The 18,478-nt window shown below is 57.7% G+C and overlaps 2 protein-coding genes across 5 annotated transcripts; both read right to left on the bottom strand.

The window, feature by feature from the left end:
• Positions 1 to 2,830: 2,830 nt before the first annotated feature.
• LOC135403073 (1-acyl-sn-glycerol-3-phosphate acyltransferase alpha-like) lies at positions 2,831 to 11,087 on the bottom strand. 3 transcript variants are annotated; one of them, XM_064636705.1, is made up of 7 exons: positions 6,826 to 7,193; positions 5,693 to 6,791; positions 4,327 to 4,502; positions 4,094 to 4,189; positions 3,726 to 3,798; positions 3,339 to 3,570; positions 2,831 to 2,996 (listed from the first exon to the last, which is right to left on the bottom strand). In XM_064636705.1, the coding sequence occupies exons 2-6, from the start codon at positions 6,630 to 6,632 to the stop codon at positions 3,374 to 3,376; spliced, it is 1,482 nt and encodes a 493-aa protein (XP_064492775.1). In that variant the 5' UTR covers positions 6,633 to 6,791; positions 6,826 to 7,193; the 3' UTR covers positions 2,831 to 2,996; positions 3,339 to 3,373. The 3 variants fall into 3 exon arrangements, with proteins under 3 accessions (XP_064492775.1, XP_064492776.1, XP_064492774.1); XM_064636706.1 differs by lacking the exon at positions 6,826 to 7,193 and adding an exon at positions 8,853 to 11,087 and having other exon boundaries at positions 2,831 to 3,570; positions 5,693 to 5,826; XM_064636704.1 differs by having other exon boundaries at positions 2,831 to 3,570.
• A 116-nt stretch (positions 11,088 to 11,203) lies between these two features.
• Positions 11,204 to 15,834, bottom strand: PRR29 (proline rich 29). 2 transcript variants are annotated; one of them, XM_064636713.1, is made up of 6 exons: positions 15,683 to 15,834; positions 15,050 to 15,176; positions 12,968 to 13,077; positions 12,015 to 12,181; positions 11,827 to 11,894; positions 11,204 to 11,663 (listed from the first exon to the last, which is right to left on the bottom strand). In XM_064636713.1, the coding sequence occupies exons 1-6, from the start codon at positions 15,758 to 15,760 to the stop codon at positions 11,632 to 11,634; spliced, it is 582 nt and encodes a 193-aa protein (XP_064492783.1). In that variant the 5' UTR covers positions 15,761 to 15,834; the 3' UTR covers positions 11,204 to 11,631. The 2 variants fall into 2 exon arrangements, with proteins under 2 accessions (XP_064492783.1, XP_064492782.1); XM_064636712.1 differs by having other exon boundaries at positions 11,827 to 11,897; positions 15,683 to 15,831.
• Between the last annotated feature and the right edge of the window lie 2,644 nt (positions 15,835 to 18,478).

Here is an 18,478-nt window from a genome sequence, read left to right on the forward strand (position 1 = left end):
AAGGGAGCAGCTCCCTCCAGGAATTCCCAAGGAGCTGAGGCTAAAGCCATGCCAGCAGGCACAGACAGACAGACAGACACAGAGGGGGCTGCAGATGCCCCAGCCATGAGGTGCAGGATGAGGGAGAGGATGGGCAGGGCTGGAGACCTCATGTCTCCAGCTGGAAGTGGATGTCTAAGACAGCCACAGCCTCCTCCTGCAGGGCTTGGATCGCTCTGGACCTGTGTCTGCCCCTCTGCAGGCCCTGAAATGGGATCTTTGCTTCCCATCCAGTGAGCAAACAAGGACTGGCAGAGGGATCCACAGGCACCTGCAGATATAGCTCAGGCCATGTTTACCCACAGCTTCCTGGGTTCAAGGCTCTGCTGGATTTTTGCAGTATTGGGAAAGGTTTCTACAACCTGCAGAGGTTCAAACCCTGGGGGCAGGACTCACCTGAACACTGCTGTGCTGGGAAATGGTGCCAGGGTGGAGTGGGAACAAATGGAACGAAAATAGGCAGCACATCATGATGACATTGTATTATATGAGTTTGTGTATTGTGTTGTATGAGTTTGTGGTGATTCCTCAGAAAGGGCAAGTTTACAGGTGTTTCAAACTTGACCAAACAGTAGCTGTTTGGGCTGATCACACATCTGAGGCTGGATTTTTGCCCCGTTTCCTCCAGCTTCATCAAATCTGGGTAGAGGAACAGGACGGTGTTGTGCTGTGGTGCTGACTCTGGCTGCTGTCATTCCTCTTTGCACCACTCTTGGGAGCTGGACATCAGCCAGGGCAGGGGCTGAGCTCCTTCCTTCTGTCCTGGTGGGAATTCCAGAAAGTTGAGGCAGCTCCACAACAGCCAGGTGGTGTTCAGAGCACATCCCCTGCTCTGCAGGGTTTCCTCCCTGCTTTGCAGTTCCCTTCCTTTTGGGGATGTGGGCAGAGGCAGTGCTGTGGGAATCATGGAATGGTTTGGGCTGTAAGGGACCTTAAAGCTCATCTTATTCCACCCCCTGCCATGGGCAGGGGCACCTTCCATGAGACCAGGGTGCTCCAAGCCTTGTCCACCATGGCCTTGGACACTTCCAAGGATGGGGCAGCCACAGCTTCTCTGGACAAAACATGCCATCACCCCACGGGAAGCCATGGAGGGGGCTGACCTCTTTCCATGGGATCTCAGATGACCACGACTGCTGTCCCCATGCCTGCCCTGCTCAGGTATGGCTGGATACAGCCCTGTGCCCACCCCCCTGCCCTTTGGAGCAGCCCCACCAGTGTTGGTGTCCGGAGGAGGCTGGACCTGCCACCCCCAAGGGCAGGAGTTGGGAGCATGGCCCCAGGTCCACCCTGACCCCTCCCCAGGATGTGGCCGTGGGTCAGTGCCCTGACAGGCATCCCAGGGGTGGTTCAACGTGACCAGGAGCTCGTGGCTCCCCCGGCACTGCCAAGGCCACCACTAACCCAAGTGCCACATCCACACAGCTTCCAAATCCCTCCAGGGATGGGGACTCCACCACTGCCCTTGGCAGCTGTGCCAGGGCTGGACGACCAAGCAGCAGGGCAGGGTCACTGCAGACCCCGTGTCTGGAGGGCCAGGGGAAGCAAGGTGCTCCCAGAGTCCCTGTGCTGAACTGTCTTTCTCTCCCCAAGCTTTCACCTTCCCCTGACAGTGGACAAGCCAGCAAGGTCTCTGCCTGGGACCTGGCTGTCCAGCTTGGACAATGCTTTGCCCAGAGAAGCTGTGGCTGCCCCTGGATCCCTGGAATTGTTCAGGGCCAAGTTGGATGGGGCTTGGAGCAACCTGGGCTGGTGTAAGGTGTCCCTGCCTGTGGCAGGGGGTGGGACTGGATGGGCTTTAAGGTCCCTTCCAACCCAAACCTGTCTGTGTTCCTATTAATGCATAACCCCTAAACCCAACCTTTGCTGGGCTCAAGGTTCTGAGCAGCCAAACCACACCCAAGGTGGTGGGCATGTGGTGGGACCACCAAGTCAGTTCAGACCCAACAGACTGAGCTGCACACTGGGACCCCTGGCAGGAAGGAAGGGATTAAAGGGGTTTTCTAGGACATGGGATGCTTTGTGTGCACACTGCCCTTGACCATCTCTGTGTGACAGTTCCTAGTCTGGTGAGTTGTTGCTCGTGGGGAGCCTCTTTCCTGCTGCTGATGTTTTGGTATCTGTCTGGGCAGATGACTGCCACAGATTTGCAGGATTTCCTCCATAATGAGCCAGCTGCTCCCGAGAGCAGGAATGGTGCCAGTCCACAGTGCTGTGCCCTCGCTTGCCCGTGGCTTGCAGGTTTTAGCTGAAGATGGGAGGTGAAGCCTTGCCCACCCTGCTCCCAGCACAGGGGACAGCCCCCCCCTGCAGTTGTCCCTGCCCTGCTGCAACCCTGGGGTGGCTGGGACAGGAGCTCCTCAGCTGGGAAGGAGCCAAATGATGTCCAAATCCCTGCCTGACTGCGAGGAACAGCCAGGGAAGTTGGCAGCTGGTGGATGGGCCTGGCTATGCCACGGTCTGGAAGCCATGGGGAGACATCTTGAAGCCTCCTGATCCAGGTGGGCACAATCCAGGATCCTCTGGGTATTTGGGGTTTTAATAGATGCTCTTCCTGTGCACTTACTAAGGCAGGGAGAGCTCTACCTCCGGGTCAGATCAGTGTCACTCTCCCCCTGCCCTGTGCTCCTCACGCCATCCAGCACCACACCCCGGGGACACGCTGTGGTGTCCATAGGGATGCTCCATGTGCACGGATGCAGGCCCCCAGCATGGTCCTAAGGAGAAGGATTCCCCCTCCCCATGCTCCCCCCAGCTCCTCAGACGCAGGCAGGACACGAGCACACCCAGCACCAGCTACAGCCTGTTTAATCTTGCAGCCTTGGCTCACAACTCAGCGTCGAGGATGCTCTTCCCACATGGCAACATCCCCTGGACCTCGTGTCCCCCCAGGCCACGTGCTGCACTCTGGACTCCTCCCCAGAGCTGGCTGTATCCCAACAGCATTTTAGGAGCCTCTGGAAGAAGAACCCAGCACGCCCTTGGGGGAAGTCAGGGGTGGAAAATGGTGCTGTGAACCCCCAGCCCTGCCTGGAGCATCCCCCCCTGCCCAGGGTGCAGGCAGGAGCCATCCCAGGGGACAGACACAGCTCCAGGTGTGGGGGACACAGGGGATGCACAACCATAACCAGGGGTTTCGGGGGGCACCTCGCTCTGTTTCTGGGGAGCTGCCTGGTCCCTGTCCTGCACTGCTCTGCTCCCCTTGCACCAGGGCACCGTCCTGCCGGGGCGGTGGCAGGGCTGGTGGACACATCCTCAGGGGACAAGGGGACAGCATGGCCCAGCTCTGGCTGTGCCACCTCCCTTGTGTCCCCGAGGGACTCGCTCCCTCTGCCTAATAAGTGGTCCCAGTTGGGTCCTCCTGGCACTGGGGGCTGCCCGTGCCCCCGCCCTGGTCCCCACGGGGGTTCCCAGACATCTCAGCCAGGGCATCGGCCATGGCCCTGCGCACAGCCTCGGTCAGCTCGGGGACATCCTCGGGGCTCAGGCCCCGTGTTTCCACCTTGGGCAGGATTTGGATGGTGCACGTGCCTGGGAGAGAAGGGAAAGGCCAGGAATGCTGTTAAAGGAATCACCAGGAACCACCTTCACCATCAGCTGCCTCCCCACACCTCAGTGTCCCCCTGTTGCCTCCTCGCCACTGCCAGCCCTGCCTTCTGGCACGGGAATTCTTGTCCATCACTTACCAGAGGTGAACTTCTTCTCCTTGGAGCTGAAGAAGTCCCAGTACGGGGAGATTACAATGGGGAAGATGGGAACCTAAAGGACACGGAGGGTCAGGGGTGCCTTTCATACAGACCCCCTCCCCAGGTGGGACTACAGCTCCTGCGGTGCCCCAGGCCTCAGCAGGTCCCTGTCCCACCCTGGGTCCTGCACAACACAGTGCCTGTCCCAGGGGACCAAAAAGACTTCCATCCCACTGTCCCAGAGTGCACCCCCCCCCCGCTCCATCCAGGGCGAGCAGAAGGGGCGGATCATGGAATCATTTAGGTTGGAAAAGACCTCCAAGACCATCGAGTCCAACCCTTGACTGAACATAAGGATATTCCCTCACCTGAGCCTGCACAGCCAGGTGGAAAGCCCCACGCTTGAAGGGCAGCATGGATTTGTTCTGGTTCCTGGTGCCTTCGGGGAAAACCCACACTCGGAGCTGCACAGGACAGGGAGAGACGTGAGACTGGACCACAGCCAGGGCACCTGGGACCTTCTACATCAGTCCTCCACTCACCCCCTTTAACCCCACGGGTGTTTCCCCCCCCAGTCCCCCCTCCTGCCAGCCCCCCTCACGTTTTCACGCCACATGGTCCGGGCTGTCTGGGAGATGACGTCGATGGCAGCGTCTCGTCTGTGGCGGTCGATGAAGATGATGCCACTGAGCCAACAGGCCCAGCCCACAGTGCCCATGTACAGCAGCTCCTTCTTGGCAATGGGCACACAGCGCTCAGGAATGACCTCTGCCATGCCTGGAGGAGGGATGGCAGAGCTGTTAAAGTACCTTCCCAACCCCGGATTACCTGAGGCAGAAAAATCAGCTTGGAAAAATCCTTCACTGCTTGGAAATTTAACTCCCAGGTTGGACAAAGCAGCTGAATACCAGGAACATATTTTGCAGCACAGCCACCCCATCCCTGAGGGGTTGTCCTAGTTAGGACAGCTGAGACCAGTTCACCATGATATGGGTGTAACCCAAAACTGTGTATTCTATAGCCTTCCATGCCATTTCCCAGAAACTGTTATCAACAGAGCATTTACACCCTCTGCCCAGAGCAGCCTGACTCCTCAGGCTATAAACTGGGCGTTAAGAGGCCTTCCAGATAGGAAGATGTTCCTGTCCTCACACCCTTTTATGGAATTCCCTGCTCTGAGGGAAGGACTGAGCATTCCTGCCTGAACTGGAGAATAGATAAACTTGGAGTTTTGGAACCTTTTTTACCACTCGTGGGATCCAGAGGAGGACTGCAGCTCACCGCTCTCAACCAGACTGCAACCACCACTCCTGACCAGACTGCACCAGCACTCTCACCAACAGGTTTTCCCCTCACCTTTTCCTTTGGACTCAGGGGGCCCAAGGAACACCACTCTGTTCATGCCCCACGGTGCTGGGTTATATATTTGGGGTTTGTGGGTTAAAACCAATTGTTTGTCTGTATAATTGTACTTATTGCATTATTTTATTAAATTGTTATTCTGACTTACAATCTCTCTTTTGAGTTGAGTTCATTTCCCCTGCTGGTTTACCTTTAAACCAGCACAGGGGTGATTACTGCAGAGAGGAACCCTCCAGAGGGGACAAATTAGATCAGTGGACAGACAGATTATTTAGTCATTTACACCCTAATATAGCACCAGGATGGATTTTTTTAAAAACTTGACTTAAAGGACTTTAAGTCATGCCCAATGGCTTCCAGAACAACCCAGCCCCGTGGCTGTGGTGACCTGGCATCATTTCCTGTTGTCCCAGCCCTCTCTCTGCAGCACACCCCTGTCCCACTAGTTCTTCTGGGCTAAGCCCACCACACTTCCCTGCACAAATCCTGGGATTTGTGACCTCACTGGAACCCCCCAAAGCGAGCCTGGACCCCCCCCCTCCCCCCCAGCACCCCAAAGGCTGCCCATGCAGTGATGGGCACACCCCCCTCTCCCTTGCACGTACCCACGAGGTCAAGGGAAGCTTGGTGGTTGCAAACTATCACGTAGGGCTCCTTGATGTTGAGGTGCTCTGTGCCCCTCACCTGCAGCTTGATGCCACAGAAGCGTTTGAGGGGCAGGATCGCGGCGCGCAGGAGCCTGCGGAGAGAGCCCGTGTGGGGAGCAGATCTGCACAGCCCCAGGGAGCAGGAGGGGCCAGCCTGGCCTTGGTCTGCTGCCCTGGTGGCTCTGTGTCCTGTCTCGGGGATGCTTTGCTTTTCCCAGCAAAATTTATAGCCTGTATAACTCATAACTAACCCTCTACCCACCCCCGAGGGGAGGCCTCGGTGTCTCACTGCAGAGTCTGCCCTGCAGTTGCTGAGGAAGGACAGGGACCAGAACAAGCTGGTGGGAGAGGAAAAACAGGCTTTGTGGTGTCCAGAGATGATGGGGAAGCAAAAAGAGAAGATAAGATGAGGAGAGGAAGAAGAGGGAGGGAGAGGGGAAGAGGGAGAGGGGAAGAGGGAGAAGGAGGGGGAGAGAGGGGGAGGGAGAGGAGAGGGAGATGGGATGGAATGATCACATCCCAGTGAGGACAGCTGCCTCTGGCCAGGTGAGCTTGACCTGGAGGCTCCCCCAGGTGCCCAGCTGGATCTGTGTGTGGGCTGGAAGCCCAGAGCCCAGCACTGCACATACCCAAAGCCAGAGGAGCTGGACCACAACCAAGAGGTGCTGAGATGCAGATGGATGAGCACTGGAGAGGGACGTGCACAGGGACAGTTTTGAGACAGACAGGTCCACAGAGATGTGGATGACTCCAGGGCAGCACTGCAGGGACCAAGATTTGTGATGCAGGTGGAGTAGGAGAGGGCAGGGAAGGGAAAACCAGACCAGATACATTCCTTAGAGGAAATCACAAATAGCTTCACCAGACCTGCAGTGTCGGGAAGAGGTGGAGGTTTCATTTGTGTGGCATCACACAGTGATGTCACATCCAGAGAGGGCTGGACAGGAAGGGTAAGATTGGGATGGCAGTGAAAGGTGATGCTCAGTATGAGAATAATGAGTGGAATGGAGGGAGGAGGGAGCAACAGGGATTACAGCACCACAATGGAGGTAAAAAGCTGGGCACTGTCCAATCCTCAGCATAAAGAGTACCTGGGCACTGTCCAATCCTCAGCACAAAGAGTACCTGTGCCAGGGTCCACATACCTGGCAGTGACTGCTCCCAGGGAGCCCACGGGGAACAGGGAAAGGGCTCAGCACCAGGTAGCAGGGAGAAGTCTGGGAGGAGAGAGTAGAGGCAGGCAGAGAGGGAGCGGGAGGCACGATGCTTAGAGGGTCCATGGAATCAGCAGACCACCCAGCCCTGCAGGCTCAGAGATCCCTGTGTCGGCAGAGAAGCAGTGCCCCAAAGCCAGGACTAATGACAGGAATGCGCTCCCAGCCGGAGGCTTTGGGATTTGGAGGAGAGGGAGCTGGGCGTGCTGCTCCGGTGGAGTTTGGTGTTGGTGGGACAAGATAAGGCAGAGTGAGTCACCCCCACTTGGTGTTGGTGGGACAAGATAAGGCAGAGTGAGTCACCCCCACTTGGTGTTGGTGGGACAAGATAAGGCAGAGTGAGTCACCCCCACTTGGTGTTGGTGGGACAAGATAAGGCAGAGTGAGTCACCCCCGCGTCACTCGGGGATTCGCCCCGAGCCGGAAGGAAGCGTTGGCAGCGGGGCTGGAGCAGCCCTGGATGGGGTGTGTGTGTGTGTGTGTGTGTGTGTGTGTGTGTGTGTGTGTGTGTGTGTGTGTGTGCAGCATTCCTGCACATTCCTTGGCCATATTGATCACCATAACTGGTCTACTCTGGCCTCCAATCGGGAGGTCTGCAGACACACCATCCATAATGCAGCTGTTTCCTTTGAGAGCGCGGCGGGATCACTCTCGAGGAGAAAAGACAATGCAGAAGGAATCATGCCCTGCAGAATTTACCACCTAAGGAGTCCTTCTGCTGTGCCTTTTGTAACCGGACGTGTCTATCTCATATTGGCCTCTTTAGCCACCAGCGTGCTTGTAACAAACGTGGGTAGAGCCCTTCCCAAATCCTCGTTTGCGAAGCCTGGCCTGATGATGATGATGATGTGTGCACAGCATTCCTGCACAGAAAGGACCAGGCAGAGAGGCTGCACGACACACTGATAACATCAGACCTTTGACCACACTCCTGCTGAGGGCCACAATCCATCAGCACAGATCCGTGATGGCTCGAGCTCAGCGAATACCTCAAGCTCGGGTATTTTTCACTCTGACATAATTATATCTCTGCTGGTATGTTATCATGCCCAGGAATCCAGCAACAGGATTGCAACACCCTTAAAAGCAACCAGATCTTCCTCTCGTGTTGCACAGCGACGTTATCTCGGCTGCCACCACCCCTGAGCACAGTGACAGCGTGAGGACACAACTCATCGGGGCATGGCTGTGTCACTCCTGGCAGCTGATGGCACCGAGACACCCCAAAACCACAGAACCATGGAATGGTTTGGGCTGGAAGGAGCCTTAAAAACCAGCCATTGCCACCCCCTGCCACAGGCAGGGACACCTTCCACTAGCCCAGGTTGCTCCAAGCCCCGTCCAACCTGGCCTTGGACTCTTCCAGGGATCCAGGGGCAGCCACAGCTTCTCTGGGCAACCTGTGCCAGGGCCTCACCAGCCTTTGCCAAAGCATCATCCCTGAGGCTCCCACAGGGCAAGACCTGGCTGCAGTGCCAGGGAGACAGCGCTGGATGTGTGTTTGCACCCTGCTAACGATGGTACCTCCAGTCTTTGCCAACCCCCCCTGTCACCCACCCAACTGATGACCCCACTGTTGCCATCAAAAATGATCTGATTTACTTTCCTTCTTGCCCCAGGGACCTCAAGTCCCAACCCAGCTGACCACCTCCATCGTGGTGTAACCCTCCCTGGGCATGGCCAGCACCTCTCCACCACCCCACAAGGTGCAGAGACACCTTCACTGCTACATGGACACGACCACAGCCCTCGCCACAGCTCCAGGGCCCAACCACCAGCTGTGACACAGCTCCGGGTACAGCCAGGGCAGGAGAGAGTGTGTCCACGAAACCACAGGAGCTCCTCCACCTCAGCCAAGCCCAGCCATCTCCACACCATCTCCACACTCCCAAGGCCGTACTCACTTCATGTTCTCCACGGAGCGTCCCCGAAGAGCCGCGAAGGGGGACAGGATGGTGGCCATGGCCACGAGCCAGCAGTGGAAAAAGGCCACCTTGCAGAAGTAGTGGAAGGTGGTGTTGTACCTGTACAGCAGCAGCCCTGCCAAGGGCAGGAGCAGCAGCCCATGGAGCAGGACCACCTCCATGGTGCTGCCCCTGGCCAGAGGGTGCTGGGGAGCTCAGCCCTCGTCCCCGGGAGGAGGGCGAGTGGCGCCGGGGACGCCGAGGAGCGTGGCAGGTGACTCAGGTGTCTCTGTGTGGGTGTTTGGGGCTGGTCCAGGGGAAGGTACTGTGTGTATCTCACCCTGTGCACAGGCCTGGGGATGGACCAGCTCCCATGGGATGCAGTGCACCCCACCGAGGGTGGAGAGTGGAGTGAGTCAGCGCCGGGACCCTGAGTCACCCCCGGTGTCACCCTGGGTCAGTGCCCTCCCGGGCTATCAAAAGCCATTGCAGTGACTCCAAACTGATGTGATCAGATCTGTCACCCACAAAAGTGTCCATGATCTGGGAATCTCTCCTGTCCAACCCTGGGAAAGGGGTCTCAGCTGGTAGGGCAGCAAGAGCTGGTCCTGGTCCACGCCCATCACCCCAGCAAGGCCTGTCACAGTTACCTGCTGGCACCGTGGCTGATCCCCAAACCTCACCCTGCAGAGTATCAGATTACTGGAAGATACCTCCCCAACTGGGACAACATCAGGCACGTGGTGCCAGTGCTTCCCACCTCTCTTCTTCCCCCAGTTTGGGAAGAGGAGCCCCTGGGCCCTTTCCCTCCCATCTGCCACCAATGGCCCAGCAATGCCTCGGAGGGTAGAGCTCTGCTGCCCCCTGCTCCCACCCCAGGCTGGAGGAGATGCCAGCCCTTGCCCAGAGGAGATGCCAGCCCTCGCCCCAGTTGGCAGCCAGGGGCTGCATTGCATTGGATGTGTTCACAGGTACAATTAGCACCACAGGGCTGTAATTAGCCTCTCCTTCTGCTCTCTTGCCCTCGCACTGGGCACACAGGATCCAGGCCAGCTCTGGGCTGCCCTGTGGAAACTCCAGTCTTGCTTTCAGAAATCAAGTGCTTGTCACTGCTCAGATAACTGTGGCCTGGTCTCAGCCACCAGCAGCACCTCCCAGCCTGGTGGGTCCATGGCCCAAACCACAGAATCACAAAATCACAGAACCACAGGATGGTTTAGGTCGGAAGGGACTTTAAAAGTCATCTCATTACAACCTCCTGCCATGGACAGGGACACCTTCCACTAGCCCAGGTTGCAACTGGAGAGTGCCCCAGTTTGACCAGTGACCCAGAGAGGGCTCAGGGGTTACGTCCACCATGGGTGTTGCAATCCCCATTGCTTCACCCTCCCATTTCTCTCATTATTCTCATATTAAAGCTAAGATTGGGAGATGTCTCGAGCCCACCCTTCCTGTCCACCCCATTCCAGGTGACTCCTCGCCTCCTTCTTCCCTTTTTGTCTCTATTTGGAAACCTCCGTGCACCAGCCTGGTTTCCCACCAAACTCAGCTTTGCTTTTGGATGTCTCCCTCCCCTTCTGCTCTGCCCAGCCAGTCCTGCCACCTCCCAGAGGGTTCCCAGCTGGAGGAGTTGGGCTTTCATGCTGCAACCCAACATGACCCTCCTGCTCCACATTTGGGGGCTTCTCATCCAGCTTCAGCAGGAGCCAGGCTGGGGAAGATCTGCCTGTCCCAGAGCACAGGGAGGATAAAGTCTCCCTTTCACCCCAGAGGAGGGGCAGGGCAATCCTCGTGCCCAGTGGGGGCACCAGGAGGGGATTTAAGGTGCAGCTGCTCTTCTGCATCCTCTGAGCTCCAGAGGACCACCAGCCCTGAGGTCTCCTGCCAGGAACTCTTCTCTTGGGGATGGTGTCAGAAGCAGGGCTGTCACCCCAAAGTGGGGTTGGGGAGGTAGCAGAGGCAGGGAACATCTTCCAGCACCCAAAACACATCTCTCCCCACTTCCTCCAGCTTCCTGGTGAGCAGAGGGGACACTGAACCCTGGGAAACTCCATGATCTCCCTTTTTCAGGCTCCCCCACCACGAGTGAGCTGCAGGGCAGATCCAACTCTCCCTGCACTCACAAAATGTTCTGAGTTGGAATATGATCCACAAGGATCATCGAGTCCAACTTTTAACCCTGCACAGGACATTCCCAAGAGTCACACCAGGAACATCCCACTCTGCTTCCCATCTCCAACCCCCAGTACCCCCCCACACCACACCAGCACCCACACCAGGCACTGATTTATCCCCCCTGGGTACAAGAGGCTCTGCACCCCCCTCACCCTCCAGCCCCAGGGAGCCCCGCATTCAGGCACAAAGCCATCAGCCCATGTAATTACAGATGCTTAATTAGTGACAGCAGGGAGCTTTCTTAACAAAGCAAATTAATTACAGGCAATGTGCTGCATTGAGATCTGAAGGGACTAATGAAGACTGGGACCATCTGGGCTGGGAACATCTCCCCTCTCCCCACCCACCAGGACACAGCACAGCCCGTGCAGTCCTCATGGAGGCAGAGATTGGGATCAGGATGTCACCTGGGGTTGGGTGACAGGCTTTGTGACAGCCCCTGCCTCGAGGTGGCTCAGGGGGAGGAAACCACCCCGAACTGATGGGTATCCTGAAGCACCCATCCAGGATCTTCTGGGATCACAGGCTGCGATGTGCCAGAGGAACCACGTTGGGAAGGAGGGAGCTCCCAGCCTCTCCTGGAGCTCACAGCCTCTCCTGGAGCTCACAGCCTCTCCTCCAGCACGCTGTAGTACTCTGTGGGGAAAGGGAGGAGCTGGAGGATGTGCAAGGGATGTCCCGCCCTGGATCGGATGGATACAGGGAGCAGGGAGGGCTCAGCCTCGGTGGGGGCTGCCTGGCTGATCAAAGCCAGGGAAGATGTTCCTCGCTGAGGGACATGGGGAGAACGTGTCCTTACCTGCTGCTGGCGGGACGTTGGGTCCCACTGTCCCCGTGGCACTGGGGGGTGGAGGAGGGGGCACTGCACTGCTGGGGGGAGCAAGGACAAGTGAATGTTGCATTGATGTTCCCCCTCGTGTCCCAGCTTGGGCTGGGAGTCCTGTTCCACCGGGGACCAGGTGGCATAAAGCCCCCCTCGTTCCTCACCCCTCCTCCTCAGCCAACGAGCCCAGGAACCGCACAGCGCCCGGGCCCCGACCCCGCCCCGGGTCCAGCCCCGGCGGGACGTGAACAGGACCCGGGTAGGGGATGTAGTGATGGTGGAAAACCACTGCCTCCTCCTCCTCCTCGGTCTGCAGAGGCATCGCCAGCGCCTGTGGGGAGGAACAAAAGGCAGGGCCGTGCCAGCTCCTCGTGCCCCTGGGCCCCTGCTCCCGCAGCACCAGCCAGGCAGTTCCCACGGAGCCACGCCTGGCTGCTCCCAGGGTCCAGCTGGGTGGGCTCGGCCCCCACAAAGCCCCACGGTCAGCCAGCGTGGGGACCCGGCTGCTGGGGACAGGGGGGGTGGCAGCCCCACAGATGGGACCTCAAAACGCTGCTGGAAGAGCCCTTTTGATCCAGCCACAGCAGGGTCCAGTCTGGGCCAGCACTGCACTGGCGGGCACTGGGAGGGCAGGGAGGGGGTGGATGCCTAGAGGTGCCAGCTGGCAGCGAGCACAGCAGCTGCCCAGAGCCCAGCTCCCACCCCCGCCCAGAAAGCACCATTGTTTCCCCCCGAGGAGATGAGATGTTTAATGTGATTTTAGTTCGAGGCGAACTTTAAAATGACAGCCCTTGCAGAGCCATCCTTGCCTGCTGAGCACACAGGGAGGGTCCTGGCTCTTCCCAGCTGGGCTAAACCACCTCCCAGCAGCCTGGATGTGACCTGTGCTGGCAGAGCTGGGGGTCAAACCAGCACAGAGAGCTCCAAAACCACAGTGGGCTGCGGAGCCTGCACTGAGCTGGGCTGAGACCACCCAGCTTCTGCACCCGGAGGAGTCCCATGCTGTGCCACAGTGGGACATGGTCATTCTGTTCTCCTGAGCAGCCCTGGAAAGGGCCCTTTGCCCACCTCTTTGCTCCCTTGGTCCCTTTGCCCATCCAGCACCCCTGGCCCCTACCTGGGCAGTGGCTGGGCCAAAGCCGAAGGACGTCAGTGCCGACACAGCCAGGCTGTTCATCAGCACCTGGTGCATTTGGGAGTTTTGAATCATCATCAACTCGATTAAATCTGCCAGAATGTGGAGGGTTCTGCGTCAGAGAGGGATCAGAGCAAGGGCAGGAGAAGCACAGCCATGGGATGGGGCGGCACCAAGGCTCGTCCTCGTTCCCAAGCAGCGGGAGCGAAGCCAGACTTCCCCCGCCCCAATCTGGAAGGCCCATGCGGCATTTAAAAATTCTTTTGCTCAGATGAAGCTTTAAAATAGCCATATTTCAGCCTTTTCTTCTTTGCAAATGTGATTAAACATCTGGTCTGGCTCGCTGGAGGCTGATTAGTGGTGCTGGAGGCATCAGACTTTCCACCCGCTCGGAGAACTGCTCCGGCTCTGGCAGCGAGCCATGGCTTGGCAAAGCCTCTGCCTTGGCACCAGCTGGCAGAGCTGGTGTCCTTGGGGTGGCAGGGCATGGGAGCACACTCAGGTCAGCTCTGCTTTGTGCCATGTCACACACAGGATGCTCAGAAACCCCCGGAGGAGGCAGGAGCTGGGGCGGGACCACGGGGATGATCCCCAGGGCCCCCATCTCCATTCCTGGGAGCTGGGTCTGGGAGAAGAGCAGGTTGGGGATGTTTGGTGCCTCCCCAGTCCCTGCCTGGCTCCACACCAGGATCTGGGACCCAGAGCAGCTGTGCATGTGCAGATCAGCATCCCAGTCCCCTTGGCTGAGTTCCCCCTTGGCTGAGGTCAGTCCGACTGCAGAGGACACACACAGTCTGGGTCTGCATCCCCAACAGAACATACCCATTTGATGCAGGTGGGAAATTCCCCTGGAAAATACCTGTAAAGCTGCCAGAGGGGCTCCCCCTGAGATCCTGCTGGCTTTGTGCACGAGACCTGCCCAGAGAAGCTGTGGCTGCCCTATCCCTGGAAGTCTGGACAGGGCTCAGAGCAACCTGATCTGGTGGAAGGTGTCTCTGCCCATGGCAGAGGGTTGGAACTGGATGAGCCTCAAGGTGCCTTCCAAACCAAACCATTCTGGAATTCCATGATTCCGTGACCTGTGAGTCCCTGTTAGTTGGAGTCTGGGTAAAAAAAAGGGTTTGGGCATCCCTGTGCCCCATGTGCCAGATCCCAAATGCTTCAGAACTGCAGGGATGGGCTCCCAGGACACCCATGAGGTGAGTGGCCCTTCAGCAAGGAGCATCCCAGCACAGCCTGGGAGGTGGCCAGAGCTGGAGCTGGGAGGAAGGAGTGGGCCAGCAGCCAGGCATTGAACCAGGGGGGAAGGACATGAAGTTCTGGCAGCTCTGAATGGATCCCACCCACGCCCAGGGCTCTGAGGGGCTGGGCTGGGTCTCTGTTTTCTTTCCACACCAATTTTCAGCATCATCTTTCCTCCATGGATTTTTAAGGACAATTCAACCTTCCTCCTCCCCACAACGCTGCACAGCTTTGTCCACAGCCTGTACTCAGAGCCCACAAGCCCCCCGTCTCTGCTCCCTCAGCCCTGGGTGGCACAAGGTTGGGTGAAATCCCTACAGACAGTTGCACATCCTGCCTGCACATCCCACAGGCTGCCACATGTCCCAGCTTGTTCCCATTTGGTCCCATCTCACATGGCCATGGAGCCCCTGTCACCCTGGCTGTCCCTGGTGATGCTACCCATGCCCTCATGAAATGGGGCTTTGGACAAAAGAAGCAGATGAATTAAAAACAAACAAACAACAAAACTCAAACCAAACCAAACCCAAAACCCCAAACCCCAAACAAACAAACAAAACCCCAAACCCCCAAAAATGTTCCCTGGGAGCACCCCTGGTGTGGCCAAAGCCAGCCCAGACTTCAAGTTTGGTAAAACCCCCCAAAAGCCCCTCCCATGGGGCCAAGCAGCCGTCCAAGGGTGGTGTGGCTGTTCCTGAGAGGCTACAGAGGGTGGGCACAGCCCCCCTGCCTGCCCTGCGCCGAGAAAAGGCTGGAAAAAGAGAAGAGGATGAAGCTAAGCTGGGTTTAGCGCTGACCTCTGCGACCTCTCCCATCACGCACCTCCCCGGACGGGCGGGGGTCCCGCGTGGGGGGCCAGGACAGCCCCGGGCCCTGGGAGCTGCTGGAGGATCATCACGGGCTGCTGGGACACCGGCACGGCTCCCTGGGGACATCGCAGGGATCGGAGCTGGAAGGGAGGAAGGGAGGAGGGGAAGGAAAACCCCAGGAATGTCCGCTCCGGGTTCAACTGAGTGCCCTGTCAGTGGGGCAGCCGGGGAGGAGACGGGACAGGGGCTGGTGGCAGGGAGCAGGGAGCAGGGAACAGGGAGCAGGGAGCAGGGAGCAGGGAGCAGGGAGCAGGGAGGGGAGCTGCTCCCCGGGGGAAGGGGGTGGGAGCGTCGGAGGAGGGGGTCCCTTCCTCTGACCCCCGTCTTTCCAGGGGCGCAGCCCTGCAAACGTGGGTGAACGGCACCCCTGGAGAGTCCCCACCTTTGGGGACACGTCCCTGCGCAGGGATGGCCTTCCCGGCTCTAAAGGGAGCAGGGAGGCGTTTTGTACCGAGCAGCTTTGCTGCCCCACAGCCCTCAGTGCCCCCCCAAAATCCCGACCCCAGCCCCTCTCTCCTCCCGCCTCGTTCCATTTCCCACCCTCTATCCCGTAAATCCAGAGGCAGAACTGCTCTCCGGGGCTTACGCTGTGTGGGATGAAGTGGGTCCCTGCTGGGGGGTCCCCCCGGGCCCCGTGAGGGTCTCCTGCTGCCCCCCTTTCCATGGCTCAGGCGATGGGGGAGCGGATCTGCAGCAGGAGCCGGGATCGTTGCCACGGCTGCTGGGGAGAAACAAACCCGGAGGCTTGGCCGGGCAAGGAATGTCCCCGGGCTGGTTTTCCCCGGAGCGTATCCCCAGGAAAGGTCCTTTCCAGTGCTGGCAAAGCACCCGGAGGGGCCGGGAGGCACCTGCAGCGTGTCCCCGTGGGGCTGAGCCGTGTCCCCTGACCCTGGGGGAGCCCCGGGAGGGGAGAGCAAACCCGGCGAGGTGTTTCTGCAGGGAATGGTGGGAGAGGGGTCTGGCTGAGTCTGGGGCAGGTTTGGGTGTCAGAATGGGGTTGGCTCTTCCAGGATGTGCAGTGCCTGCTGTCTGATGGAGACACCCCTGCCTGTCTGTCTCTGTTGGTGGAGGGAGAAGATCCTTCCAAGCCACGGGATGTCCCCTCATGGGTCCTCAGAAACATCCCCCCGTGCACAACCAAGGCACAGTGGCCCAGGATGTCCCTCAGCCTCAGTCTGGTCCCCAAGATGTCCATGGCACAGTTCCAGGTGCCCTGGGTCTGTCTCCCAACCTTCTGGACCACTTCCCCAGGGATGCAGTGACCAACCAGCACATCCCCCCATGGAAATCCCAGCAAGGCCTGGCGTGAGCACAAACCAGTGGCACCAGAGCGCGGCACCAGCCTGCTGCTCTCCCCTGCCACCAGTCCCTCCCAGGATCCTGCCAGGGGGATTTGTGTCCAGCAGACCACAACCAGCTCAGGTTTTCCATTTATCTCCCCCTTGCAGAGAGCTCTGCATGTCCCAGCTCATCCCAGGGAAACGCTGGGGCTGGGAATGGGGAGTCTGCGGGAAATATTTAATCCCCAGCAAACCCTTTGCAGTGAAAAACCACTTTTCCCCCTCCAAGAGCCCAGCTGATCCCAACCCTGCCGGCCTCAGGTATCTCTCCTCCACCTCCACCAGCTGCATTTCCGTGGCTGCCCCTCTGGGGGATCATTTCCATGGATATTGCATCCAAAATCTGCCCTGCACCAGTAGCGCAGATCTGGGAACTTTTCCCAGGAACTCAGCCTGCAGCCAGCCCTGCTCAGCAAGCAGGGACAGATCTCTCCAAAAACTCTTGTTCTGCCCCAGAATGGCACCGAGACCCCCCAAGTGCCAGGGGAGGAGCTCTCCAAGGGCCTCAGCCCCCAACCATTGGCTCCAGTCGGGCTATTTTCTGCTTGATTAGATTTTTCTCTGTGTTCTTAATTTTTCCAAACCCCTCTGGATTGTTTTTCTGCCTTTTGTTCTAACTCCCAAATTCCAATTATTTGCACATTTAATTACTGTGCTGATTCCTCCCCGTTTCTGGCAGAGCCTGATGAGCAGAGCCTGGCTGTCAGTCCTGCTCTTATCTGGGGGAGGGATTCAAGCACCAGGACGAGGGGTGAGGGGTCTGAGGAAACCTTGTGCCAGAGGGGGACATGAGGGGTGGCAGGAGACCTGCTTGGAATGTCCTCAGCCCTCCCATGGCAGTCTGAGCCCCTCTGGAAGTGTTATGGTCTGCCCTCCTGCATGGGAGAGGAGAAGGAGAAGGAGAAGGAGAAGGAGAAGGAGAAGGAGAAGGAGAAGGAGAAGGAGAAGGAGAAGGAGAAGGAGAAGGAGAAGGAGAAGGAGAAGGAGAAGGAGAAGGAGAAGGAGAAGGAGAAGGAAAGAGAGAAAGAAAGGAAGAGAGGGAGGGAGGAAGGAAGGAAGGAAGGAAGGAGAAAGAGAGAGAAAGAGAAAAAAGAGACAAAGAAAGAGAAAAAGAGAAAGAAAGAAAGAGAAAGAAAGAGAGAGAAAGAGAGGAAGAAATGAAGAAAGAGAAAGAAAGAAAAAGAGAAAGAAAGAAAGAGAAGAAAGACAAAGAAAAGAAAGAAAAAAGAAAGAAAGAAGAAAAGAAAAAAGAAAGAAAAAGAAAGAAAAGAAGGAAGAAAGAAAAAGAAAGAAAAGAAGGAAGAAAGAAAAAGAAAGAAAAGAAGGAAGGATGAGCAGGAGGATCAACAGCCAGATGGGTGCTGAGTGCCATGATAGGCACTGGCCAGGAAAGCAGAGTCTGGGCACAGGGAAATGCAAGTGTGAGGCCTGTGGGCTGGGGACAAAGGCAGCTGTGGCTGTGCTGTCCCCAGGACACTGCCCAGAGACACCTTTTATAGGCAGAAATGATCCTCCAGCTGGAGGTACCAGCTCTTCTCACCAAGGAGGGGGGGTGAGGACCCTCATGAGCCAACTCACCTACACTGGGGAGAGGTGACAGCCCAGGGGCAGTTTATATTCCCCACCTTGGAGTGTTTGGTGATGGCACATCAGCCATCCACATGTACATCCTAGGAAAGCAGGGCCCAGGAGGGATCAGAGGAGTTTACAGTTCTGGTGGGGATGGACCCCCCTGTCCCCAATAAGAGCCACCTTGCTAAACCCAACCCCCAGGATGAGACTTGTGCCAAGAGACACCCTGAGGGTTCTCAGCAGATGATTTTGTTGGCAGCCCTCCCTTTGGAAGCTCTCAAGCTCTTCTCTTCCTGTAACTCTGGGATTTCATGTTCTGGAAACCCTCACCTAAACCTCAAACCCAGAGCTGGGATCTGTGCCCTGGTGAGGCAGAGCTTGAGTTCCATCACAAGCTTTGCTTTGGACCAGGAATTTTGCCTTTCAGGACCAAGGCAGTGGCCCTGAAACAGGATCAGGCTCCTGGGGAC

This window comes from Pseudopipra pipra, chromosome 26, assembly GCF_036250125.1.
Source record: "Pseudopipra pipra isolate bDixPip1 chromosome 26, bDixPip1.hap1, whole genome shotgun sequence".
Taxonomy (NCBI): Eukaryota; Metazoa; Chordata; class Aves; order Passeriformes; family Pipridae; genus Pseudopipra; species Pseudopipra pipra.

Excerpts from the sequence above, each read along its gene's own strand:
- PRR29 (XM_064636712.1), bottom strand. The coding sequence starts at position 15,760 with ATGGAAAGGGGGGCAGCAGGAGACCCTCACGGGGCCCGGGGGGACCCC. Across the intron at positions 11,898-12,014 it reads TCGTTGGCTGAGGAGGAGGG|CAGTGCAGTGCCCCCTCCTC; the intron begins GTGAGGAACGAG and ends TGCTCCCCCCAG. Across the intron at positions 11,664-11,826 it reads CAACGTCCCGCCAGCAGCAG|AGTACTACAGCGTGCTGGAG; the intron begins GTAAGGACACGT and ends CTTTCCCCACAG.
- LOC135403073 (XM_064636705.1), bottom strand. The coding sequence starts at position 6,632 with ATGAAACCTCCACCTCTTCCCGACACTGCAGGTCTGGTGAAGCTATTT. Across the intron at positions 4,503-5,692 it reads AGCTTCCCTTGACCTCGTGG|GCATGGCAGAGGTCATTCCT; the intron begins GTACGTGCAAGG and ends TCCCTCCTCCAG. Across the intron at positions 4,190-4,326 it reads GGACCATGTGGCGTGAAAAC|CTCCGAGTGTGGGTTTTCCC; the intron begins GTGAGGGGGGCT and ends TGTCCTGTGCAG.